At 35.9% G+C, this 27,674-nt stretch overlaps 1 protein-coding gene across 2 annotated transcripts in view; it reads left to right on the forward strand.

Moving 5' to 3' along the window:
• Positions 1-27,674, forward strand: part of PRSS12 (serine protease 12) — a 75,747-nt gene that overhangs the window by 35,768 nt on the left and 12,305 nt on the right. For both annotated transcript variants that reach the window (XM_042983995.1, XM_042983996.1), the window contains 5 exons: positions 473-669; positions 7,623-7,764; positions 19,212-19,417; positions 22,325-22,403; positions 23,107-23,229. In XM_042983995.1, coding sequence (XP_042839929.1) covers positions 473-669; positions 7,623-7,764; positions 19,212-19,417; positions 22,325-22,403; positions 23,107-23,229 — 747 coding nt within the window. The remainder of the gene's footprint in view (positions 1-472; positions 670-7,622; positions 7,765-19,211; positions 19,418-22,324; positions 22,404-23,106; positions 23,230-27,674) is intronic.

Below are 27,674 nucleotides of genomic sequence, written 5' to 3' on the forward strand. Positions count from 1 at the left end.
ATTTGATTTTTATGGCCGAAATCCAAGCAAGTCTCATGATGGACTGGGTGTAGTGTTTGAGGAATCACTGAACTAATATACACAGTTTTATTTTGGAAGGGATGATACCAAAGAGGTCTAGAGAAGGTGATGAAATCAGGTGGCTCTTCAGAGCTGAGACAAGACAACTGTTGTGGTTTTATGGTTCATGATATTATTTCCATTGTCAGAAATTGGAGTTCTATCTTGTTTTGCATTCTCTCTCATGAGTTAATTATCCATTACGTGCCTATTGAATCAATCAGAAATTTTCATGTGATCAAAATGAGTGCTGGAGTGAACACTGCTCTAAGAACTGTGTCCTTAAGATAGGAGAAAGAACAAATATCCTCCAGAGTCGTGATGCTTAATTAGGTTGTTTGTTCTTATGTTTTGTGGTTCCTTGACACAAGAGACAGCAGTTCCATGCATAGCGTTTATTTTATTGCCACAGATATGGCAAACAAGCCTCTGCAAACCACTTTGAAGAAAGCACAGGGCCCATATGGTTGGATGATGTCAGCTGCTCCGGAAAGGAAACAAGTTTCACTCAGTGTTCCCGGAGGCAGTGGGGAAAGCATGACTGCAGCCATCGGGAAGATGTTGGTATCACCTGCTACCCTGGTGGCAATGGACACAGACTATCACTGGGTGAGGACTGGCCACAGCTTTTGAGTATCCATAATTCAATAGCCCATGCACCTCTATCCACTGGTCCGGCATGTGAAACATTTCTCAGCTTTGGCTTTTTTAAGTCAGTTTTCTAATAATGCTCTAAATCAACTTTTGAGTCTCTCCACCAATGTTATAAAATTTTTGCTCCTAAAGTTACTGTTCTTTACCTAGAAGCTTACATTTCTCACTAAAAATCTTTATAGTCACATGGATCTGAAATATTGAGTGAAGAAGCTATAATGTCTGTTGCCCTATTCATCGGTCCCCTATTCTGATTCTCATTCATCTTGAATTCTAAGGAAAAATTGGGGACAGGATTTTAAAAAATCGGAACAAAACAATAGCTCTCTCTCCTATGATTTATTTCTTCTTTAGTTCCAAGGCCTTGTCAGTCATTGGTCACCAGCCATTCATTGCTGTGTCCTAACCTAGATCTTTCATATTTCTCAGTGGGTTCCTAAGTGGATTCACTGAAGAAAATAGTCAATCCATCTTTTTAAGGTACCCTGTTACTCTAGAAACCCATCAGTGTCTTATACTGTTCCCCAGTTCCAAATTTCTCTAGACTTCTGATTGGATAAAAGGTAAGTAGCTCATCTAATAGTCTGGAAATATTTATGGATAAAGATCCTTTTGTGAGCAGAGAGCACGTACATGTCCTTGACAGATTTAATTAACATCTGACTATTCTTAACATCTTAACATCTTTTGAGGATGGCAGAATAAATATGAATGGATAAGACACAGGGAAATATTAAAAAGACTTGTCAAGACACTACCATGGCTCTATTATATATCCAAACACATATTTTTTGGTGAATAGATGTTAAAATAATCCCAAGTGGTCTTTACTTTTCACCTCAGAGTTGAATCAACCCCTTTTGTATCCTTCTGTTTTGAGACTGTGAAGCTTAAGTCTTCACATTATAAAATAATATAACTTGTTGAATCTCACAGTATTAACTGTATTGTATATTTAAGTTTGTCAAGTACATAGTTGATTCCTCCTTGTATTCTAAACTGTGAGAACTCACTGCACTAATCTAGCATTATACCAAGTAGAAATACAATATTCTACTCTATCCCTTACAAGCCATACTTCCAACTTTGCTTTTCATTTGTCCTCTTCTCTTAATCCTTTCTTCTTCTGGGGGATTGTAATCCTTCCAGGATTATGTGATGAAAGATTGTATGTGGTTGGGGAGATAGAACCTATTTGCTAAAGGGGTGCCTGGGTGGCTCAGTCGGTTGAATGTCCAACTTCAGCTCAGGTCATGATATCAGGATTTGTGGATTCAGGCTTTGTGCTGACAGTGGAAAGCACAGCAGAGCATGCTCTGGATTCTCTGTCTCCCTCTCTCTCTGACCCTCCCCTGCTTGTGTGCTCTCTCACAAAAATAAACATAAAATTTTTTTTAATTAAAAAAAAAAACAAAAACATTTGCTAGAAATGTATACCCTTAGCCCTAGATAGCAGGTATTTCGATCATGGAGTGATGTATTCAGGCACGTTATTCATCAGTATTCCAGGCGATGAACTACTATAAATATTATACAAAATATGATAATCTGAGTTATCTGAAGGACCGTGTGGTTAAATACATGCATATGGTTAGGCAACTAATCTCTTCAGTTACCCTGAAAATCTTTAATTCTAGGATTCTAGACATATTTTTTAAAAATTTAAAAAGCTGAGGATGATAATTGTTAATAAAATATGTGATCATTATTGTAAATGTCTTGAGTCCTAATTTCAGTAATACATTTATTAACTATTCATTTGTCTGAAGAGCATTATGTCTGAGCCAAATATACTTTTAGAATAGAATCATATTACCATTTATCCATCCAAAGAGATTATTATTTTCCCACTTATCAAAAAGGACTACATATTTAAAACAGAAGCTTAGAGAAGGAAATCATGGAATAGTGATATACAAAGCAGCATTTTTAAAAACAATTGAGATTTTTTTACTCCTTTGACACTGTAATAATGAGCTGTTGGACTATTACTATTTTCAAGTATTTAAAGGATAACTTGTGTACCTTAACTCTGAATGTGAATGAAAGTGTTCTCAAAATTAATACTTGTTCAGTAGACATGTAGGTGGAATGTTGAAAAGTAATATTCTAATTCAATAAAAGTAATTCTAATAAGAATGTAGTTAATACTTATGTGAATTGGGGGAAATATGCAGAATGGTAAATATATGGATTTCTCATTTTAATATTGCACTGATCATTTTTTTAAGTTTTATTTACTTAAGTAATCCCTACACACAATGTGGGGCTCGAACTCATGATCCCAAAATCAAGAATCTCATACTCTTCTGACTGAGCTAACCAGGTGCCCCAATATTGCACCAATTCTGTATTTCAGAGTATTATATCCTAGAGAGATTTTATCCACAGTGAGCTGGTCTCTTACCTAATTTTACAATATAAAAATTTGACTTTTAACATAAGCTAAATTTTATCTTCTAATAAAAATATTATTTTCTAAAAATAATGTATTATATCAATGTTACAGGAAAATTAAAACTTTTGGAGGTCCAAGTTTGAAATATATAATTAAATTATATATTAAAGATACTTAGATGCCCAGAGGACTATTTAGTTTTCCCAAGCATTTTATATTTAAGATTTTAGAAATAAAACATGTATATTATTGCTACCATAATGAAAAGAACTTAAACAGTAAGATGGTGTTGATAGAATGGCTTTTGTCATCCAGTTTGCCCTTCAAGCATTGAAAATCCAATGATTTTGTAAAACGAAGGGCTAAAGTTAGGTTCAGAAATACTGCATGCATTATTTATACAAAGCATGCAACTGAGGCTTTAAAAACACTTACTCATTTTTATTTTTATGGTATATGAAAAACTGCCCATAAAATGACTAGAATGGAATGTGGAAATCTAATTCCATGTACATATGTTTACTTAATTTTGGACCAAACATCCCAAAATTTAAAAATTAAGAACTTCAAGAAAAGAACTTCACCTTTTTGGATTTTTTTCTTTGAGGATCACTTTTCTACCTTATTCCTTTTAGAAAAAACTCCAAACTTTCAGATACGTTAATAAGAAATGTAATGTTTCAAATATACTGTGTTTTGTGACATGGCTAAAACTCCAACATAAGCCATGCATAGGGTAGGCACTTCATAAACATTTGTTGATTTTGATTTTGCTATCTTGATTCTGCTATGATGCCCGCCCCACGAAGTGAGTATGACAGGTACAGAAACCAAAGTGCCAACAACTCTAGGGATAAAACAAAGAAGGATGGAGAAATAAAAATGGATCAGAAGGATCAAAGTAGGGTATGTTCATCTTGCCAACAGTATTTTCTGTCAGTAAACAAAGGCCAATCTAGCAATGTCATATGTTGTTTTAAAGAGAAATGATATTTTTTCTTTAGCTGCTTACTTCACCTCTTTAGCTCTAATCAGTTCCACATGCTTCATGGTATTCCCTAAATCCGTACCAGTAAATCTTAGGGGCCCCAAAGCTGAAGACCCTTTCAGTAACTAGGTGATCTAAAGTGTATTGGTTTGCTTGGGCTGCTGTAACAAAGTACCATGCAGTGGATGGCTTAAACAACAGGTATGTGTTGTCTCACATTTCCTGGGTCCAAAATCCAGGTGTCATCAGGATTGATTGCTTCTCAGGGCTAAGAGGGAAGCTGTGTTCCAGGTCACTCTCCTTGTCTTATAGATGGCCATCTTCTCCCTGTGCCTCCTCACGAGTCTTCCCTCTGTGTATCTCACTCTTCAAATCTGTCCTTTCTGTAAGGACATCAGTCATACTGGATTAGGGCCCACCGTGACGACTTCACAGTTCAACCCATGACAGTATGCAAGGTGCAGTGAGGGCAGTTTCAGTTAAATAGCACCATCTTTTTTTTTTTTTTTTCCAATATATGAAATTTATTGTCAAATTGGTTTCCATACAACACCCAGTGCTCATCCCAAAAGGTGCCCTCCTCAATACCCATCACCCACCCTCCCCTCCCTCCCACCCCCCATCAACCCTCAGTTTGTTCTGTTTTTAAGAGTCTCTTATGCTTTGGCTCTCTCCCACTCTAACCTCTTTTTTTTTTTTTCCTTCCCCTCCCCCATGGGTTTCTGTTAAGTTTTTCAGGATCCACATAAGAGTGAAAACATATGGTATCTGTCTTTCTCTGTATGGCTTACTTCACTTAGCATCACACTCTCCAGTTCCATCCACGTTGCTACAAAGGGCCATATTTCATTCTTATTGCCACGTACTACTCCATTGTGTATATAAACCACAAATTCTTTACCCATTCATCAGTTGATGGACATGTAGGCTCTTTCCATAATTTGGCTATTGTTGAGAGTGCTGCTATAAACACTGGGGTACAAGTGCCCCTATGCATCAGTACTCCTGTATCCCTTGGGTAAATTCTTAGCAGTGCTATTGCTGGGTCATAGGGTAGGTCTATATTTAATTTTTTGAGGAACCTCCACACTGTTTTCCAGAGTGGCTGCACCAATTTGCATTCCCACCAACAGTGCAAGAGGCTTCCCGTTTCTCCACATCCTCTCCAGCATCTATAGTCTCCTGAGTTGTTCATTTTGGCCCCTCTGACTAGCGTGAGGTGATATCTGAGTGTGGTTTTGATTTGTATTTCCCTGATAAGGAGCGACATTGAGCATCTTTTCATGTGCCTGTTGGCCATCCGGATGTCTTCTTTAGAGAAGTGTCTATTCATGTTTTCTGCCCATTTCTTCACTGGGTTATTTGTTTTTCGGGTGTGAAGTTTGGTGAGCTCTTTATAGATTTTGGATACTAGCCCTTTGTCCGATATGTCATTTGCAAATATCTTTTCCCATTCCGTTGGTTGCCTTTTAGTTTTGTTGGTTGTTTCCTTTGCTGTGCAGAGGTTTTTTATCTTCATAAGGTCCCAGTAGTTCATTTTTGCTTTTAATTCCCTTGTCTTTGGGGATGTGTCAAGTAAGAGATTGCTGTGGCTGAGGTCAGAGAGGTCTTTTCCTGCTTTCTCCTCTAGGGTTTTGATGGTTTCCTGTCTCACATTCAAGTCCTTTATCCATTTTGAATTTTTTTTTGTGAATGGTGTGAGAAAGTGGTCTAGTTTCAATCTTCTGCATGTTGCTGTCCAGTTCTCCCAGCACCATTTGTTAAAGAGACTGTCTTTTTTCCAGTGGATGTTCTTTCCTGCTTTGTCAAAGATGAGTTGGCCATACGTTTGTGGGTCTAGTTCTGGGGTTTCTATTCTATTCCATTGGTCTATGTGTCTGTTTTTGTGCCAATACCATGCTGTCTTGATGATTACAGCTCTGTAGTAGAGGCTAAAGTCTGGGATTGTGATGCCTCTTGCTTTGGTCTTCTTCTTCAAAACTACTTTGGCTATTCGGGGCCTTTTGTGGTTCCATATGAATTTTAGGATTGCTTGTTCTAGCTTCAAGAAGAATGCTGGTGCAATTTGGATTGGGATTGCATTGAATGTGTAGATAGCTTTGGGTAGTATTGACATTTTGACAATATTTATTCTTCCAATCCATGAGCATGGAATGTTTTTCCATTTCTTTATATCTTCTTCAATTTCCTTCATAAGCTTTCTATGGTTTTCAGCATACAGATCTTTTACATCTTTGGTTAGATTTATCCCTAGGTATTTTATGCTTCTTGGTAAATAGCACCATCTTTAATGGTGTCAATAGAGACACATGAAATTCTATAAATCATTTACATAACTTAGATAAACCTCAGTTTGCTAGAGATCAGTTTCTCAACTTTAAAAAAAAAGGAATGTCTTCTATTTATTTTAAATTTTTATTATTTTTATTTTCTAGCTTCAACATTTTTTAAAGTCTTGAGGCATAATGGACATACTATATTAGTGTCAGGCATACAGCATAATGGTTCAGTACTTGTATACGTTGTAAAATGATCAACACAAGTCTAATTAACACCCATCACCTTACATTGTTACAAAAAATTATTTTTCCTGTGTTGAGAACTTTTAAGATCTAATCTCAGCAACTTTCAAATATGAAATACAGTATTATTAACTATACTCACCATGCTGTACATAACATTTACATTCAACTTTAGTTATCTTAGTAATTTTTATGATTTAAGCGCTTCTTTTGAAAGCAATAGTAAATGAGAAGCCTGAGATGGAAATTGTCCTTGTTAGCTGCCTTCATTTTTTTTTCTCCCCATGCATTCAAGTTACCCATCATGCCAAGGGTATATATGTTTATGCCTTCTTAAAAATCTCAGCTTTGGAGTATAAATTTTTAGCTGTGTTCAAGGATAAATGACCAGACATGAAACAAAAACAACTCCAAGGAAATATCTTTTACTATTTAGAAGGTAGTGGAAATAATAAGAGACTCTTAATGATAGAAAACTAAGGGTTGCTGGAGGGTAGGTGCGCAGGGGAATGGGCTAAATGGGTGATGGCATTAAGGAGGGCACTTGTTGGGATGAGCACTGGGTGTTAATGTGTAAATGATGAATCACTAAATTCTACTCCTTAAACCAATACTACACTATAAATTGAACCTAAATTAAAAAAAAAAAGAAGTTAGTGGTAATAAAACCATTCACAAATTACAGTGCTAATTATTCATTCATTCATTTATTCATTCATACAACAAACAGCTATGGCATGTCCTCTATATGTGAGGCACTGTTCCAAGTGCTTGGGAATTCATAGTTGAGCAAGTGAGTACTCTGACCCAAAGACTTCAAAAGATATTGCAAAAGTGGATATGGTTTTTTATTAACACTTGTCTCTCATTCACTCTTTCGTATTACCCAGCTAATTTTATAGTTAATTTAAAAAAATGATTTGTGTTTTAACAAAGTCTTTCATACTTTGACATCAGTTTGCTGTTTTGGCTTTTCTAATACTTTTGAATCATGACTTAGGTTTTCCTATCAGACTGATGGATGGAGAAAATAAGAAAGAAGGACGAGTGGAGGTTTTCATCAATGGCCAGTGGGGAACAATTTGTGATGATGGGTGGACTGATAAGGATGCAACTGTGATTTGTCGCCAGCTTGGCTACAAGTAAGAAAAACCTAATTATTTGGAATGGTTACTTGATGAACATTTCTAACTATTCAGGTTTGTTCTAATGAGTTATTTCTTACCTAAAATTAATTTCTATGAATCAATTGAAAATACTGGTAGCATGCTGACTTGATTCAGAATTGTGAAGAGATACTAATTAGAGTCTATTTAAATTTTTCTATTCTCCTATAAGCCATATACACTGTTATATAAGAAATGTAGCTTTTGGAGTGCCTGGCAGGCTCAGTCCATAGAACATGCAACTCCTGATCTTAAGGTCCTGAGTTCAAGCCTCACGTTGGGCCTAGAACTTAATTGTTTTATTTTTTAGAAATACATATTTTATATTTTATTTTTTATTTTATTTTAGAGAGAGGGTGTTTGAGCAGGGGAGAGGGGCAGAGAGACAGAGGCAGAGAGAGAGAGAGAGAGAGAGAGAGAGAGAGAAGGAGACTTACGCAGGCTCTACACTCAGTGCAGAGCCTGACGTGGGACTCAATCCCATGACCGGGGGATCATGACTTGAGCTGAAATCAAGAGTTGGACACTCAACCAACTGAGCCACCCAGGTGCCCTGGGCTTAGAGCCTACTTAAAAAAAATGTAGCTTTTATATAATAGCAAATAATCTAATATTCATAATACTGCTTGTGTCAGGCAGAGGTGTTAACCTTTTCTCTATGATTTAGGTTTCAATACTCTAGCCTTTTAAGAGACTCTGGGGTTATGAAATTGTACTTAGTTCTCCTTATTCACAGTAGTTCCACTCTCTAAAACTACAGTAAAACACTGCATTAGCTAATGCTCAGCCATTGCTTCTAGAGTTAAGGTTGAACAAGGCAGTGCTCTGCCTTCTCATTTTAGCTCTCAATCTTGGAAACAATTAAGAATTTTGTGGTCTGTTAGTACTTTTTTTAAAATTTATTTTGCATTTTTATGCTTTTCTTGTTAATCATTTCACTGTTTAAAATGCCCCCTGAGCACAGTGCTGAAGTGCTATCTAGTGCTACCTAGCATTATTAAGTGGAAGAAGGCTATGATTGTGATGTGCCTTATGGAGAAAATACAGGTGTTGGATAAGTTTCACTGAAGCATGAGTAATAGTGCAATAAACATGGCACTAAATAGACTGGGAAAAGGACACTTGTTTCAGTTTGAGAGCTGAAATAAACAAGCAGATTATTTTCTTCTGACGCCTCAGCTGGGCAATGCGCATTTTTTGAGGCTTTGTGCATGTCTTCAAATGACTGAAAGCACCGTGAGTATTGATTTGGCGGCTACAAATATATGTAACATGTTACAGTATAGAGGATATAAAATTGAAATGAATATTGAAATTGAAATGAATTGATGAACTCAGATTACTAGTATTGGTTTGGATTTTTAAAAAATCTTTAATTATACATCTATGCATATCTTAAATATTGATAAATTTAACTGGTTATTCTATGCAGAATACATTTTTCTTTAAAAAATTTTTTTTTTACATTTATTTATTTATTTTGAGAGAGACAGAGATAGTGCAAGTGGGGGAGGGGCAGAGAGAGAGAGACAGCGAATCCCAAGCAGGCTCCACACTGCCAGCTTAGAGCCTGATGAGGGGCTTAAACCCACGAAACTGTGAGATCATGACATGAGCCGAAACCAAGAGTCAGACGCCCAACTGACTGAGCCACCCAGGCGCCCCAATACATTTTTATTTTTAAAAGTATTTCTAATTTAATAAAAATTCAAATGTTTTTTCTTAATTTTTAATTCAAAGTTGTTTTTGGTTACCCAGAAACAACTTCAATTTCCTGCTCAGTTTTGGACCTAGTTGTAATTCCAATTGTCTTATGGTAAATGGGTCCATTATTTGGGATCTAGATTTTCAGTATTCAGATAGGTATATGACATAGATTTTCAGCTTTCAAATTATGAGGGATAGAAGTAAGATAGGAAGAGTTTATGTTAGATGCCTCGGTGAACTCTGTCAACGATTTATTTCCTTTGCTAACTACTTTTCTAACACTCCTTCCTTTATTTGAAAAAAATATATTATTTTTCTTACATTGCATTCAGAGTGAATTTATCCAAAATCAGCCATTAAAGTACAGCAAAACCTTGGTTTGTGAGCATAATTCGTTCAGGAAACATGCTTATAATCCAAAGCACTTGTATGTCAGAGAGAATTTCCCCATAAGAAATAATGGAAACTCAAATGATTCGTTCCACAACCCAAAAATATTCATATAAAAATGATTACAGTACTGTAATATAATACAAAATAGTAAAGAAACTACAAAATATAAAGAAAAATAAACTAACTTACACTTACCTTTGGAAATCTTTGTGGCTGGTGTGAGGGAGACAAGAGGAGGATTATTGTGTAGGACTACTTTCACTGTCACTAACTGCTACCTATTGGCTCGATGGAATCTTCTTCTTTTTGTGCAACTTTACCAAGTTGGAACCTATCCAATGACCTTGAATGAAGCAAAGCATTCCTAAGCTTACTCTTGTATGGAAAAGTGAGGGACTGTCCATAGGTACTTTGAAGTGACAAAAAATACACTAGTCCCGTTGTGGGCACCTTCCAATGTTCTAAAAAATCACTGATTTCTGCCAAACACCACATCCTGAGACCAAGCATGGGAGCATGGGAGATGATCACCCACAATCCTCCAGTGAGAGAGAACCACTGACTCAGTCATGATCATGTGACATTTAGCATCACGTACTACTCGTGTTGCAGGACATCGCTCGTTTCTCAAGTTAAAATTTATTAGAAATGTTGTTCATTTCGTGGAACACTCGCAGAACAAGTTACTTGCAATCCAAGGTTTTACTGTATACTGCTGTTTGAGACTGGTTACTTGGCTAACTTTTATTTTTTATCAGAATGATCCAGGAAACCTAGTGTTATCTTTGGAAATAGGAAGGGAAATATCAAATTGATCCTTGAATTGTGTGTCTAATCAATGAGAGGAAAAGTTCATAAGCATATCCACCAATACATTTTCACTTTAATTTCTTTCTACGTTTTTTATTGCTTTTAACTTACTGGTTAGTCCATTTTACATTTAACTTAAAGTTTATTTATTTTGAGAGAAAGAGAGAGTCAAAGAGGGTAGAGAAAGAGGGAGAGAGAGAGACTCCAAAGCAGGCTCTGCATTGTCAGTGCAGAGCCCGATGTGGGGCTGGATCTCACAACTGTGAATCATGACCTGAGCCAAAATCAAGAGTTGTACACTTAACTGACTGAGCCACCAGGTGCCCCTATTTTGCATTTAACTTAAATGGTGAATTTCGGTAAGAAATAATATAGGTTAAGTGAACAAAGTTTGTAGCAATTTTCAATAATGGTTCTGTAAGAATTATCAAGAAAAGCATTGAAAGAAGAGCTTACTGTGTAATTATTTCTTTAAAATAAAGTCTCCTAATAAGTAAATCAGTAATTAAACGTTATAACAAATTGGATAATCATCTTCTAGTGCACAGGGTATAATTTACCATCAAATAATATTTACATGAGAATCATGTGGCTATTTGATCAATCTAAATATACTTGAATGTTTTTATAATTTTCCACTCAGGGGAAATGGATTTCATGTAAGAACATATATATAATTGTAAACAAGTATGTGACTAGAGAATATTTTTTCCCCTAGGTCTACTTGGAATTGTTAAAAATTCTTAATAAGGCATGTCTTTGTAGAAATCAATCCAGAAGACTTTTAAGCTGTCAAAAGGCTTGGGTGTTAGAAATAGAAGTTTCAGAGATCTGTACCCCAGCCAACTATATTATATGTGAGGCTTTGGAAATACTGAGGAAATACTCCTTGGAAATACTGAGGATCCAAATAGCATTAGACAGTATTTCCACAATGAGAGAAACAAAATGAAGTAACAAAACCAGGAAACAAGAATGGTAACTAATGTAGATATACTTAGAGTGAACAGAAAGTAAAAGGGATTATTTAATTATGTATTACATGTTACATAATGTCTGACAAAGTCTAGCATATGAGCATATTATTTTTAGAGGGCTCAGAGAGAATGTGTTGATACCAGTTACACTGGTCAAGATAGACTAAATAGCTATGATGGAAATTCCATTCTATTTGAACTTTGTGTGAATCCATTAGCATATGTTCTCAAGATGACATTGTTCTTGTACTGCATATTTGTTTTAGTACCCCTCAAAAGAATTTGCAAAATTGTGTGTCCCTAGAGAATTAGTAGAGACCTAAAATTAAGTATATCTAGTTTTTACCTTATAATTAAATAGCTGCAAAGGATATAATTTAGTTTCTGGCATATTTGTGTATGATATTTAAAAATAGAACAGTTATATCACTCTTAATTATAATCCAATGGAATATCAGTATAATAGTGACTTGATACTGTCTGTAATCTATTTAAACAATACATGAGGGGCACCTAGGTGGCTCAGTCGGTTGAGCGTCCGACTTCGGCTCAGGTCGTGATCTTGTGGTTTGTGAGTTCGAGCCCTGTGTCGGGCTCTGTGCTGACAGCTCAGAGCCTGGAGCCTGCTTCTGATTCTGTGTCTCCCTCTCTCTGCCCCTGCTCTGCTTGCACTCTGTCTTTCTCTCTCTCTTTCTCTCAAAAATATATAAACTTTTAAAAAAATTAAAAAAAATACATGAACAAGCTCTTCTTTGACCTTGAGAAATTTTACATAGTTCCTTCTCTTGAAATTGTATTTAAAATTTTCCTTCTCCACAGTATCCTAAAGTTGCAATGCTTTAAAAAACACGTGTATATGAGTATATACATATATACATACTTATGCAAATGTGTGTGTGCCTGTGTGTATGTGCATGTGTATATGTATATGGAGAGAGCAAGAGAAAGAGAGAGAAATTAAATCCTTCTAAAAAGTTCCTCTTTAGAGTTTATGATTTCTAGTATACAACCGATTAAAGACAACACAAACAAAAATTTGGTAAGTAAGTATTAAATATAGGAAATAAAAACTGAAGAAAGGTCCCATTTCTAACTTTGATGAGTTGGGTTTATGGTGCTTGGTTAAAGGAGACTTCATTGCTATCATATATTTTGAATTGTTCTTTTGACCACTTCAGAGGCTTTTAAATCTTGGGGTAATGCATTGTGGTAGGATTTGGGATGAGTGAAAAATATGTCTTTCTTTTGTGTAGTAGGAGAGGAAAATTTTGAAGACTTGATTTTCATTTCAGCCAAACCAGTTTTAGGCGAAAATACACATGTCATTTGAGGATCTAAATACTGATTCCCATAAAGCCATGCATCCTTAGAAAGTCATCTGCTACTCCCAGGAGCACTTACATCCCAGTTTAAAGACTGTCTAATGTATTGAAATTGTCTGCTGTGAATTACTGCTTGGCTGTAGCCTAGTGGGAAGTCCCTTCCCTTTTTTCTATAGATGACACAGTCCTTAGTTGATAAAAAAAAAAAAAAAAATTAACAAAGTTTTTTTAAATTCCACTACATTGCTGAGAATCTCTTTATTTAATCATGCACTGTTATTAGTTAAAATGTTCCCTAACTTCTATTTCTAATGTATCTAAAATGGTGCATTCTTTTAGTCTGTAAGTTGATAAATTTCTAAGAAATCATCCTTCATTTTATTTAATGGGTCTAATTTTATTTTCTATGCGTTTATCTCTACCTATCATCTACTTCTATGGTATTTATGATGATTTTTTGTCTGTTCTTTGTGTACTCTTCTGTTTTTTTATATGCAAGCAACCCAATTTTCTACTTTCATTCTTTCCTTTCTTTAGTGGTTGGACACTCAGCATTCTTATTGTTTTACTGGAAGTTCTGTTAAAATTTTAGCAAACATGCTGGCATATTTTCTTACCAATTTCAGAAATTATCTGTAAGTTTCCCTTAGCATGCTATTATTTACTTCCTACCTCCACTCATCCTCACTTCCCACACTGATGGGAATCACCTGGGATTTTAATTTCAGAATGCTATTAATTTTTTATTTTCTTTGAATGATGCCTATTTGAATTTCAAAAGGCTTAACATTATACAACCACATTGTCAACAATTATTTCTGTTTTTTTAAAAAAAAAGATTAATAAAATAAGCAATATTTGGCGATTCCAACTCAGAAAAAGGAGAGAAAATACAAGTATACAAAAATACAAATATACATTAGAGAAAAGAAAAGGAATATGAGCAGATACACATATCAGGTTAAAAAATTATAGAATACTGTGAACTACTTTTAGCTAATAAATTTGGAAATCTAGATGAAATGAACAATTATGTAGGAAACCACATTTTCAACAAAAATATAATTATGAAAATTGATAGAAAACCTAAATAGATTAATGATCATGGAAGCAATGACTCTGATTTTTTTGCTGAGGAGTTTTGACTGGTCTTCAATTCAGGTAATTCCCAAGTTATATAAATTGATGCAGAGTGGGAAAAAAGATGGAAATCTTTCCATTCATTTTATGAGGCTAATATAAATTTATTTCATGACCAGATAATCCAAGTATACTCACACACACATCAAGAAAACTATATTCCATCTCATTAATCTACATACAAAAATTCAAACAAAATATTAGCACATTTAATCCAATGATGTATTTAGACAGATTTGAAGAAATGGGAGTCTATTGCAAGAATATAAAAATGGTTCAAAGTGAGGCATTCAATTAATGTATTTCAGTGTATTGTCTATAAATTAAAACAAATATGATCAACTAATAATGGCAAAACTTTATATGTTAAAAATCACCATTTCTTCCTTATGTCTCTTAGGAAGCTTAGGATAAAATAAAACTACCTTACCTTTATATCACATTCATCAAACAGGAACAAAACAAGCATGCCTGCTATTACTTCAGTGACTCAGTATTATCTGAAAGTCCCACTATCATTAAGCATTGAGATACCAGTATTGAAAAGGAAGTCAGAATTGTTACATGAATAATGTGATTGTCCAACTAAAAAACCCAAGAGAATCAATGGGAAAGACACTAGAACTAGTGTTATTTTTTAAAAGGCAATAGTTCCTATAAGCTAAGTAGAAAATAAAAAGAAAAAAAGATCATTTAGAAGGTACAAAAACCAAAAACCAAACAAAAAACCCAAAAACTACCCAACTAGGAATAATCACAAGAATTGAGACCTATATGAAAAAAAGTAAATCTTTACAAAGGTAGAAAAGTTAATAAGTGATATACAACAATCCTGAATGGGAAGACAGAATAGAGATTAATCTATTCATTAAATGCTGCCCTTATAAAAATCTTTTTATTTTTCTTGGTGTGGCTGAGGGTAGGGGTGGGGAGAGGAACTTGACTTCAAAAGTCATCTGGAATCAAATCCATGTGGTACTGGCACAGGAATAGGCAAGAAGTCAACGATACTAACTACAGCAGTGATTATCAAACGATACTAACTACAGCAGTGATTATCAACCTCGGGTGTACACTAAGATCACATTGAGAGTTAAAAGAATATTACCCCCATGACCAGCCCCATTCCCATGGATTTTACTTTAATTGATGTCAGGTGGGGTTCAGGTTTTGCTATAATATAAAAGCTTCCAAAGGTAATTTTAATGTGTAGCCAAGATTGGGGATTACTGTATCGTAAAGACCAAAAAATGACTTATGTACATGTAAGCATGATAAATGTTAAATTATAAAGACTTTTAGAGGCTCCTGGGTAGCTTAATCGATTAAGTGGCTGGCTTCAGCTCAGGTCATGATCTCATGGCTCATGGGTTCGAGCCCAGCGTCAGACTCTGTGCTGACAGCTCAGAGCCTGGAGGCTGCTTCGGATTCTGTGTCTCCCTCTCTCTCTGCCCCTTCCCTACTCACGCTCTGTCTCTCTCTGTCTCTAAAATATATAAAAACATTTAAAAAACATTTTTTAAAAAGCCTTTCAAATCAGTGGGAAAAGTTATTGGGACAATGACCTTAGGGACAAAAATAAAACTATATCCCATACTAACACTAAGCAGAAATAAATTCCAGATAGATCAGAACTATGATGCACAAAATAAAGCAGAAAAACTTTTCTTTGAATAATCACATTTTAATTATACATATTTCAAATGAATAAGTTGCTTCCCAAAGACTTGCCCTGTATTCAGCAATATATATCCAGAACCTTAAAAAATGTTTATATCTGTTGAACAAAAATACTACTTCTGGGAAGAAATCTAAGCTGTCTACAAAAACTTCTGTTTAAGAGTGTGTGTGTGTAACAGACTCTTAAATAAGAACAAACAGAGGGTTACTGGAGGGGTTGTGGGAGGGGGGATGGGCTAAATGGGTAAGGGGCATTAGGGAATCTACTCCTGAAATCATTGTTGCACTACATGCTAACTAATTTGGATGTAAATTTAAAAAAATAAAATTAAAAAAAAAAAAGAAAGAAAGAAAGCAAACTGATAGTTACCAGAGGGGAGGTGGGTGAAATAGGTGATGGGGATTAAGGAGTGCACTTGGGATAAGCACCAGGTGATGGAACTGAAATCATGATATTGTAGATGTGAAACTAATATAACACTGTATTTTAACTATACTGGAATTTAAAATAAAATTACATTTAGAAAAAAAGAAAGTATGTGTGTGTGTATAATTATAAAAAGTCTTGAATTTTAAAAGTAAATGTGCAGCAGCGGGGAAATAAACTCTAATTTTTCTATGTTAAAGTTTGATGTAGAACTCCCTGAATAGGAATCACCTAGAGCTTATGAAAAAATAGATTTCTAAGTCCCACTGGTGATACACTCACTCAGAATCAACCCAAGTGGTCTTTTAAGTACTCTGAAGTTTGAGATCCACTACACTAATGTGTACAATGAATTTTTTTAACCATTAAAAATTATAGTTAGTTTTTTCCCCATAAATATGTACAGGAAGGGAATGTACCCGGATGCTAACAGTGTGTTGTTGGGAATTTTTATATTTTTATTTGTAAATTTGATACAGTGAGCATTAACTTCCATAGTTATTAAATAAGTTTTATATTAAAAAAGATTTACTCTAAGAGTACTGTGAGAATCATCTGTTTGGGCATAGGGGTTTTTTACAACTTACTAGTAGCTGTATCAGTTTTTTTTCGTTTTCTTTTCTTTTTTAATTAATTAATTTATTTTGAGAGAGAGCACAAGCAGGGGAGGGGCAGAGAGAGAGGGAGAGAGAGACTCTCAAGCAGGCTTCGCACCCCACGCTGAGCCTGATGTGGGGCTCAATCTCACAACCATGAGATCATGACTTGAGCCGAAATAAAGAATCAGGTGCTTAACCAACTCAGCCACCCAGGTGCCCTGTGTCAGTTTTGAAGTGAATGTGTTGCCAACCACAAGCATGTGAGACCAGTTCTCATTGCTGAAGAGGGTCATTCAAATTAATTTCTCAGATGATTTGTATCAACAAACTTTGCTAAGTTTCTTGCATAATTATAAGGAAAGTATAATAATTTTATCTTAGTTAAGTAGAATATATTTTGATGTCAGAAATCTGGGCCAAATTGTCATTTTTAATGAGTCAGTTTCTTTTGATTTGACACCTGCCTTTTGCCGGTTTTTCTCTTGGGTTGTTAAGGTTTTAAAACTTTTTTTAATGAATTTTGAGAATTCTTTTTATTTTGTATGAGAATCAATTCTATTGGATAGATTCACCAACAAATATATTTGTGAATATGTAATACAATATATGCATCAACTTTTTAATTTATCTTTTAACTTTCCTTAGGGTGGTTTTTAGTAAAGTAGCATTCTTAATTTTTATTGAATATATTAGTCCTTTAATTTAAAGTATACCATCTGTGTCTTGTTGAATAAATCTTTCCCTATTTGAAGTTGTAAGGATAACTCAAAATAAAACTTTGCTTTCGTAATTTTGCCATCTATTTATCAGGAATTGAGTTTTGAATGTGGTGTTAGTTTGAAATATTTCACTTTCAGCTTTTATATTTGGATATTTAAAAAGAAGTACTGTGTAATTAAGAACAAACAACAAAAAAGTAACATACCAAAGTAAATGTTCCTTCTATTTGTGATTCCTGGTTTTCTTTTTCCTCTAAAAATCAGATGTTTTTACTTTTAAAGTAGTCTTTAAAATGTTTAGTCTTTAAAATGTTCCCTGGGTTATTATTATCTAACCTCATAATTTTCTTAGCAATTTTAACCAATTTTAAAAACACTGTTATGTTCTTTAAGAAAATTTTGAGATGATTTTTTTTCCTGCTTAAACTAGAGTTTAAGGGGCACCTGGGTCACTCAGTGGGTTAAGTGTCCAACTCTTGGTTTCAGCCCAGGTCACATTTTATGCAAGATTGAGCCCTGGGTCGGGCTCTGTGCTGACAGCGTGGAGCCTGCTTGGGATTCTCTCTCTCCCCTCTCTCTTTGTCCCTCCCCTGCTCATGTGCATGTGTTCAATCTCTCTCTCTCAAAGTAAATAAATAAACTTTATTATTAAAAAAAAAAATGACCTCATAGTTGTGAGATTTAGCCCCACTTTGGGCTCCAGGCTGGGTGTTGGAGCCTGCTTAAGATTCTCTCTCCCTCTCCTTTAGCCCCTCCCCCCCTCATAAAAAATAAAATAAAGGGGTGCCTGGGTGGCTCAGTTGGTTGAGCGTCTTAGTCTTGATTTCTGCTCAGGCCGTGATCTTACAGGGTTGTGGGATTGAACCCCAATCATGGTATTGAGCATGTAGCCTGCTTAAGATTCTCTCTCTCTGCCTCTCTCCCCCATCATGTGCTCTCTCTCTCTCTCTCAAAAAACAGAGCGTGTAGTCTGCTTAAGATTCTCTCTCTGTCTCTACCTCTCTCCCCCGTCATGCATGTGTGCTCTCTCTCTCTCTCTCTCTCTCTCTCAAAACAGAATAAAAATGAAATAAAAAAATGTTAAATAGTTGAAATTAGGGGTGCCTGGGTGGCTCAGTCGGTTAAGCATCTGACTTTGGCTCAGGTCACGATCTCGTGGTTCCTGAGTTCGAGCCCTGTGTGGGGCTCTGTGCTAACAGCTCAGAGCCTGGAGCCTCCTTCAGATTCTGTGTCTCCCTCTCTCTCTACCTCTTGCCTGCTCACACTCTGTCTCTCTCTCTCAAAAATAAAATATTTTTTAAAAATTAAAAAATAACAAAAAATAAAAAATTGAAATTAAAAACAAAAACAAAAACTAGAGTCGAAGACTATCATTAATTTTTGACATGCCATTAAATGTGACTTTCTTAGCAGAACTTAAATTAGAGGCACCCAGGGCAGTAAAGAAACTGTGAGCTAGCAAAACAAAGAAGGTAGAGTTATTACCTCTTTTAAGCTTGTTTTTGATAGTCATGAAATAAAAATTTTTTTAGCATACATAGATGCTAAGTTTAATACACTAAAATTAATTGAATGAGAGTATATGCTGTGATGTGTTAAAACGTATGAGTGACTGGTTCTCCACATCCTCAAGAACGCTCTGTTTCCAGGGGCCCTGCCAGAGCAAGAACCATGGCTTACTTTGGGGAAGGGAAAGGCCCCATCCATGTGGATAATGTGAAGTGCACAGGAAATGAGCGGTCCCTAGCTGACTGTATCAAACAAGATATTGGAAGACATAACTGCCGCCACAGTGAAGATGCAGGAGTCATTTGTGATTATTTTGGCAAGAAGGCAACAGGTAACAGTAATAAAGGTAAGTCATTTTCCAGGGCCTGTACAAGTCAAAGAGTGTTCTTCACTTGATTAGTATCAGCAGTACTTTGATAACAAAAGTCTCCTTCATAAGACTGTATATAATCCCTGGTTCCTTGTGCTTGTATTAAGAGGCAGTGGTTTCCTGACAAATCTGACTGGATGGGGCTTACAGGGCGAGCAGAGCTCAGGGGCAAGAGTGGATTTACAGGATTTGTAATCTCTGGCATTCGGCCCTTTCCAGGTTCTCAGTCATTTCTGTACCATTCCTTCTCTGGATGTAATAAAACTGTCAAACTTGTCGGTATCCTTGAAGATTTAGAACTGATAATTACTTCACAAAAACAAGGCCAGAAATGACAATTTAAAGATATGGCATAGAAAGGAACTTCTTCTTCCACTCTCAAAAAGGTTATCTTTTGTAGATTTTATTCTCTGAAATTAAAAAATGTAAGGGAAATGAGAAATAATCTTTCAGTACAACACAGTAATAGGTGTTTTATACTTAAATAGAAAGGTCATTGAAAGCTGAGTGTAACTTTTATGAAACAAATACTGCTTTAGAATAAAAAAGTAGCTATTTTGTAGAAAACTGTGGTTACATTTTATGAATAGAACAATGATCTCTTTATGTGTTTTGAAAGCTCATAATTTTGATCATTGGATTTTCTGAAAAGTAGGTGTATCTGTATTTAAACATTATCTTCCTCTAACATCTTTTAATTGCTAAAGACAATGCAAAAATGAACTGGATGTTGTTAATATGATTCTTCACTGTCTGAGGAGCTTTTGAGTATGAAGAGTACTTACAACCTTTTGTGCTTTGTTTTATACACACACACACACACACACACACACACACACACACATAATCGGCTTACTAAATCATATATTTAATATTATTAAATAGTATACTTATATACAAGTAGTAATTATAACTTATTAAAGTGCCTTCAGTAATTTAAACTATAGTTAAAAATTGAGTATAATTCTTTGGATTATGTCAAATTTCTTAAGTGGTAGAAAAACATAAAAATTCAATAATTGTAAAATGTTTTTGCTTTGGATTCTCTCTCTCTGCCTCTCCCGCTCACTATTTCTCTCAAAATAAATAAGTAAACTTAAAAAAAATATTTCCTCTTAGACAAGCTGGATTACATAATTTGGTTTGTTAACCTACTGATTTTGTATTGAGGCTCAAGACCTAGTGACTTCTATAAGGGGACTGAAACTCAAGGCATTGGTTATTGGTCATCTGATGGGATCCTTTTATAAATGAATTTCATTTTGCTTAAAAAAATTTTTTTTGTAGCCGTGGATTTTACGCCTTATTAGATTTTACACTTTTGCAATCTGGTGCTTTGCCCTGGAATGATGTAAACTTTCAGTTTTGCTTGCTCAGTATTACATCATTCTTTATCTTGGCCTTATATACATTGACCTGACTTGGACCATTATTTGAAACTTATGTTTTTCTAATATCTTATAATTTGCTGTGTCATCTAGAGGATTCATATCCTAAGAGATGAGAATTAAAGTTTGACAGCATGCCTCTGAGATCACTTGGCAAATTGGTGATCTTGGTAAACATTGTTTAACCTTTTTCTCCATGAAAAAATAACTAGTGTTGATCCCCTACTGAGCTCACTTCTACCTGGTTATTATGGGGGAATATTAGTGCAGACTAGATTTTCATGCTCTTGGCACAATTCCCCACCTTCTCTTCGTACACAGATAGAAAAAGTGTCAATCTATACTTGGTACATATTACTTAACCAAAGAAACAAAATACCCCTGTAGAGATTCCCCTCCTTCTAAAATTATTTTTAAAATAGCTATACTTTGGGGCACCTGGGTGGCTCAGTTGGTTGAGCATCCGACTTCGGTTCAGGTCATGATCTCGCAGTCTGTGAGTTCGAGCCCCGCGTTGGGCTCTGTGCTGACAGCTCAGAGCCTGGAGCCTGCTTCAGATTCTGTGTCTCCCTCTCTCTCTGCCCCTTCCCTGCTCATGCTCTGTCTCTCTCTGTCTCAAAAAATAAATAAAAACATTAAAAAAATTTTTTTTAAATAGCTATACTTTATTTTATTTACTTTCTTTTGTATACCACCTTTTCATATATTTTCGTTCTTAATTCTTTTTTTATGCTCTTGTGAGAGTCTGTTATCTTGGGAAATTTGACTGTATTTCCTAAAATGCCACTTTGTTTAGTAAACCCTTTCCATATAATAATATGCTATATGAGTAAATATAAATGTAGATATAGATCAGAATCCCATTCTAAGTTACATTTTGTATAAGTGGCCTGGAAAGTGTTGTATGTGAAAAGCAAATTACTTAGACCTGTAATACCTTTGCAATTCTCTTGTTTTGTTTAATGTTCCTGCACTCCGAAACAGTCTCTGTAATCAGCTGTAGGCGCCCGTGGGATGACATGCCGGACAGGGTCACAGCTGAATGTGGGAAACCTCATAAAGTTCCTTGTCTGCTTGTGAATTCTTGTTGCCTTGGCTAAATGAGAAGACTTTTCTTTCTTTCTTTTTTTTTTTTTAATTTTTTAATGTTTATTTATTTTTGAGAGACAGAGCACAAGCGGGGGAGGGGCAGAGAGACAGGGAGACACAGAATCCAAAGCAAGTTGCAGGCTCTGAGCTGTCAGCACAGAGCCCAACACGGGGCTCCAACTCATGAACTGTGAGATCATGACCTGAGCCAAAGTTAGTCGCTTAACCAACTGAGCCACCCAGGCACCCCAACTTTTAATTTTTATTATAAGAGAAGGTATCCTATAATTTGAGGAGAAAAGATGTTTTAAAATAGAGAAAGAAACGGCAGGAGACTGTGTCACTTGTGTCTTTGTCACACTGTCAGCAATACGACAGTCTGATTAATAACCTCTGTCTGCTTCAGAATCCCTCTCATCTGTTTGTGGTTTGAGATTACTGCACCGTCGGCAGAAGCGGATCATTGGTGGGAAAAATTCTTTAAGGTAAAAGGTCCTTCAGAGATTTTACATATTACAAAACTATTTATGTACATACAGTGTTACAATTTGGGGGTTTTTCTACTATGATATGAGGGATTTATTTTACTTAATTTCCTAAATTAAATCCAGATTACATGTTTTTTTTTCTTTTAATCTACACTTACTTTATGTAGACTGTGTTCTTAGATCACTACCTCCTGATTTATACAATAGATACGTTGCTGAAAAGTTATGTTGTTGAATCTCACTAAGACGAGGTCTGAAAAATATGTAACTACAAAATTCATTTAATTTAGAATATATTTGTTTTAGACTTGACTCTTTTAAATGTTTTTTTTTTTTTATTTGTTGCGTTTACTAATGGAAACCCAGTACTTTGCTTAATGAAATACTTCTTCGGGCTGCTTAGGTGAGGTAGTGAGGAGAGAAAATACACTTCAAGCAATGAAATATCTAGAAGACTGAGTTTTTTCCACGAGTGTCAGAGGTGGGTGGGATGCATACAAATGTCCATAAGCAGATCTTCAGTGTGGTCTGCTCCAGGTTGTAGGGGTATCATTTTCAAAGTAGGGAGATATCTTACCTGCTAGGGTCCCTTTTATGTGGCTTTCCTCCCACCTGCAAGCCTTCCAAGTCATTGTCTTAATGGATGCTTTTCTTTGCTTTTCTCCCTTATACGGACTCAAGTGGCTTACTTTCTTCTTAGGGGTGGTTGGCCTTGGCAAGTGTCCCTCCGGCTTAAGTCATCCCATGGAGATGGCAGGCTCCTTTGTGGGGCCACGCTCTTGAGTAGCTGCTGGGTCCTTACAGCAGCACACTGCTTCAAGAGGTATGTGTCCACCTTTCCAAACAAGTCCGTTGGGTTCTTATTTGACAGTGCTTCCAATTCCTTCCTGCTCCATAGCATACTAGAAACTTGGGGTGACAGAGCCAGGCTACCAGTCTTCTTTACCTGTGCCCACGGCACTGTGGAAGTGGGGGAGGTAACAGAAGGAGCAACGAGAGCCCTCTGGAAGCCACTTGCTACGCCAGTGTTAAAGCAAACTCTGTATTTGGGGGAAGAGAAGATGCATTTTGGGAGGGGAGGCAGCTATGTTAGTGCTTCCCTCAAGAACTTATCTGAGGGTGAAATCATATCCCAGTAGACCTAGAGGAGATCTCAGATGACCCAGTAGTGGATACTAAGAGTAGGGAGTGAAGTTTTTATTGTTTTTTGATCCTTTGGATCTTGGTGTTTTGTGTCTTTTAGATTTCTCTATTTGTACCTTCTAGAAAGTCCAGGTTGCATCCTGATTATTTCCTCATCTCCCAAACATTTTATCACTTCAGTCTGAAGTCTTCCCAGTTGAGAGGGGAGGCCATACAGAGAAAAATGGTGTGCCAGAGTCACACTGCTCATGGTGGCAGTGTCTGCACTAGGACCTGGCTCTCCTTTGTTCTTGTCCTGTGTTCTTTTGTGGGCCTGACTAATGGCCATTTCTTCAGCATGAATTTTGGGATTTAAAAATGTATACCAATCCTTGGCAAAATATTGATAATTAGTGAAGCAAGGTGATGATACAGGAGTTTCACTGTGTTATTCTAATTGTGTATATTTGAAAATGGTCATAATAAAAAGTCTTATATAAAATGTATAACATGTCATTGAAAAATTCTTACAAGCAAGAATTTGTTTTATATTTTTCCATATGTGATACAAGGCTTCACTATATATTTACAATTTATCCATATAGATTTTGTTCACTTTAACCACCATGTGAATTTTAACTCCTATTGTAAGGCTAAATCACAATTTATTTAGTTCCCTACTAATGGATAGTTAGTTGGTTTCAATTCTTTCACTATGAAAAAACAATGCTGTAATAGACATCTATTGTATGTCTCATTGGGTACACATATGTGGGAGCATTTTGCTAGAGTATGGGCACAATTCAGTTTTACTCAGCACTATTAATTTATTTTCTAAAGTAATTGCATCCATTTATATCATGGCAGTAGGTAAGTCCATTTCCTCAAGTCCCCACTTCAACTTGATATTATCTATCAACATTTTTAGTTTTTGTCAATCTTAGACTTTTTGGATTTCTTTTCAGTTCCACTTCCCTGATTAGTGTCTTCCTCTTTCATGAATTTCTTTGTTCATATTCTTTGCTTATCTTTCTATTGGATTGTCTTTTTGAAATTGATTTAAAAAATTTGTTCTGTGTACAGAGTCTTTGTTGTTATGTGTTACAAATACCTTTTCTCAGTCTGGGGTTATGTCCTGTCCACTTGTTTAAAATCTTTTTCTTATGAAGATATTTTAATATCTTCATTTAATATGTTTAATATGTGTCAATTTTTTAAGTTTGATAAAATTTTTTATATTTATTTAAAATATCCTTTCCGAGGGGCACCTGGGTGGCTCAGTCGGTTAACTGTCCGACTTTGGCTCAGGTCATGATCTCACAGTTTGTGAGTTTGAGCCCTCCCCCCCCCCCCCCCCCCCCCCCCCCCCCCCACCCGTCAGGCTCTGTGCTGACAGCTGGGAGCTCGGAGCCTGGAGCCTGCTTCCGATTCTGTGTCTCCTTCTCTTTCTGCCCCTCCCCAACTTGTGTTCTGTCTCTATCAAAAATAAATATTAAAAAAAAATTTAAAATATCCTTTCCTAGCCCCACATGATGAAGATTTTATCTTACTTCTTCACTAAGAAAATGTATAATTTTGTTCATGTTTAGGTTTTTAATCTGTTTACTGTATTTTTTGTATACATAGTATGAGAAAGGAGCCTCATTTTCTACTTTCAGGGATAGTTAGTTTACCAGCACTTTGTATTGAACATTACATTCTTTTTAAAAAAATTTTAGGGGCGCCTGGGTGGCTCGGTCGGTTAAGCGTCCGACTTCGGCTCAGGTCATGATCTCACGGTCCGTGGGTTCGAGCCCGCGTTGGGCTCTGTGCTGACAGCTCAGAGCCTGGAGCCTGTTTCAGATTCTGTGTCGCCCTCTCTCTGTGACCCTCCCCCGTTCATGCTCTGTCTCTCTATGTCTCAAAAATAAATAAACGTTAAAAAAAAAATTAAAAAAAATTTTTTTAAATATTTTTTTGTATCTAATGATGGAGCTTTATTTTTTCTTTTCTTCTTCTTTTTTTTAAGTTAAATCTTAGTTATGAACGTTACATTCTTTACCCAAAGATTTATGTCAATTATCTTGTATGCTCAGTTGTCATATATCTTTGTTTCTAGGATCTCTATTCATTTCCTCTTATCTATTTTGGTAAATATTTATGAAGTAATCTTCCATTTGTAAAGTGTGCAGAAGACACATATCTGTATTTTACATAGCCTTTGTCATTTCTGGGATAATAATTGAGTTTGAGAGTTCACCTATATATCAGTGGGTTTAATACATTCATGTGTTACATCAACGGCACACACAATAAAGATTATATTCATTCATTGACTTAACAAAAATTTAATATTCCCAGGAATATGCTATAGGATATAGTGGAGAGAAGACAGATAAGGATCATTGCTATGATAAGAATTTTCAGTGTAGCTATAGGAACCCAGAAGAGGGAGATATTGATATTGCTGATAAAATAGTATCAAAAAAAAATTCAGGGCACAATTTTTAAAGTGTGGTCTTTCCACCACAATATTAGATACATTTAGCTTGTTAAAAATTCAGATTCCTGGGCCCCTCCTCCAGATCTACTGAATCTTTAGAGCCAAGCCTCAGGAGTTGGCATTTTTATCAAGCATCTCTGATGATCCTTCTCAACACTAAAGGTTAAGACCCACTTGCTTAGTGGATAAAACAGAATATGATCTGGATATGTTTGAAGAATGATGATGAGGAAGAATGTAATAGAGCTCGTAGGATACTTATCCATGTCCTATTCAACATATTAATCACAAAACTAAAAAAGGACACTGATGGTAAATTAATTATATTTTTGGATGCCAGAAGATTGGGAGAGACACATATTGGAAGATAGGATACATGATGGGAAAAGGTCTTGATAGTTTGATCCTAACAAGCAGTGCAGAATAAGAAGGAAGTAAAATGCTGACTTTAGTTCCAGGAAATGTGGCTTAAATGTAGCACACGTGAAAATGACCGCATGGGTTTTAGAGTCCTGCAGCCTTAATACAAGTCAGTGATGTAATGCAGCTGCTCACAAAGTTTATCAGTTTTGAGCAGCACTGAAAGAATATTGTCAAGGCAAAGCAGTGATGAGCCTAGCTATTCTTACTATGCTCAAGCTATTGTCAGAGACAAAAGCACTTTCACTATCAAACAGAGAGAACTTGGCTCAGTTCTGGGGGCCACATCATGAAAAAATGACATGGTACACCAGGGAAGGCAAACAGACAGGGGAGATTGTGTGGAATCAGATTAGATTTGTTACTTGTTGCTACAGATACTTCAGATGTTAATGGGAGAAAATATAATTTTCATTTTAACCAAAGAGTTGTTTATTTTTTATTTACTTAACACTAGGACAATTCAAAGATGGAATGGGCTGTATGTGGGAGGAAGACTAAGTTCTGTTATGAAGTGTGTCCAAGCACAAGAGGTTGTATTCATGGATTGATAGAGACTGGAGCTGGGTAACCATCTAATGTTGAGAGAATAGTGGTGAAAGAAGCATGAGACATATTTGAACAATGGGAGTTATTAGTTAAGATAGTGATCTGGAGTTTTGGTAGTGGACTTACAGTAGAGAAGCAGGAAAGACCCAGGGGTGCCTGGGTGGCTTAGTCAGTTAAATGTCCAACTCTTTATTTTATCTCATGTCACAATCTCATGTTTCATGAGATTGAGCCCCACATTGGGCTCTGCACTGACAGCGAAGAGCCTGCTTGGGATTCTCTCTCTCTCTCTCTCTCTCTCTCTCTCTCTCTGTCTGACCCTCCCCTCACTCTCACACACTCTCTCTCAAAAATAAATAAGTAAACTTTAAAGAGAGAGAGGGAGAGAAGCAGGAAAGGTCTGAAATGCCGGAATAGTGAATTTTTGTTTCATTCACTAGGTGGTGGGAAACCACTAAAGGTTTTGAGCCTTGAAATGTGATCTAAGAGGGGTTTTAAGACAAGTCATTGGGAGATATATAGGATTGATCTGAGGATGTAAAGCAAAATTATTAATCCAGGAGTCTGTGAATGAGCTTCAAATTAGATGAAGAATCTTTGCACACATGCTTCTGGAGTGACTCCAGTTGGTCCGTGTTACCAAGTGATTAAGACTCAGTATGGTAGGAACTGGAGGGGGACTATTGTAATAGAAA

This window comes from Panthera tigris, chromosome B1, assembly GCF_018350195.1.
Source record: "Panthera tigris isolate Pti1 chromosome B1, P.tigris_Pti1_mat1.1, whole genome shotgun sequence".
Lineage (NCBI taxonomy): Eukaryota > Metazoa > Chordata > Mammalia > Carnivora > Felidae > Panthera > Panthera tigris.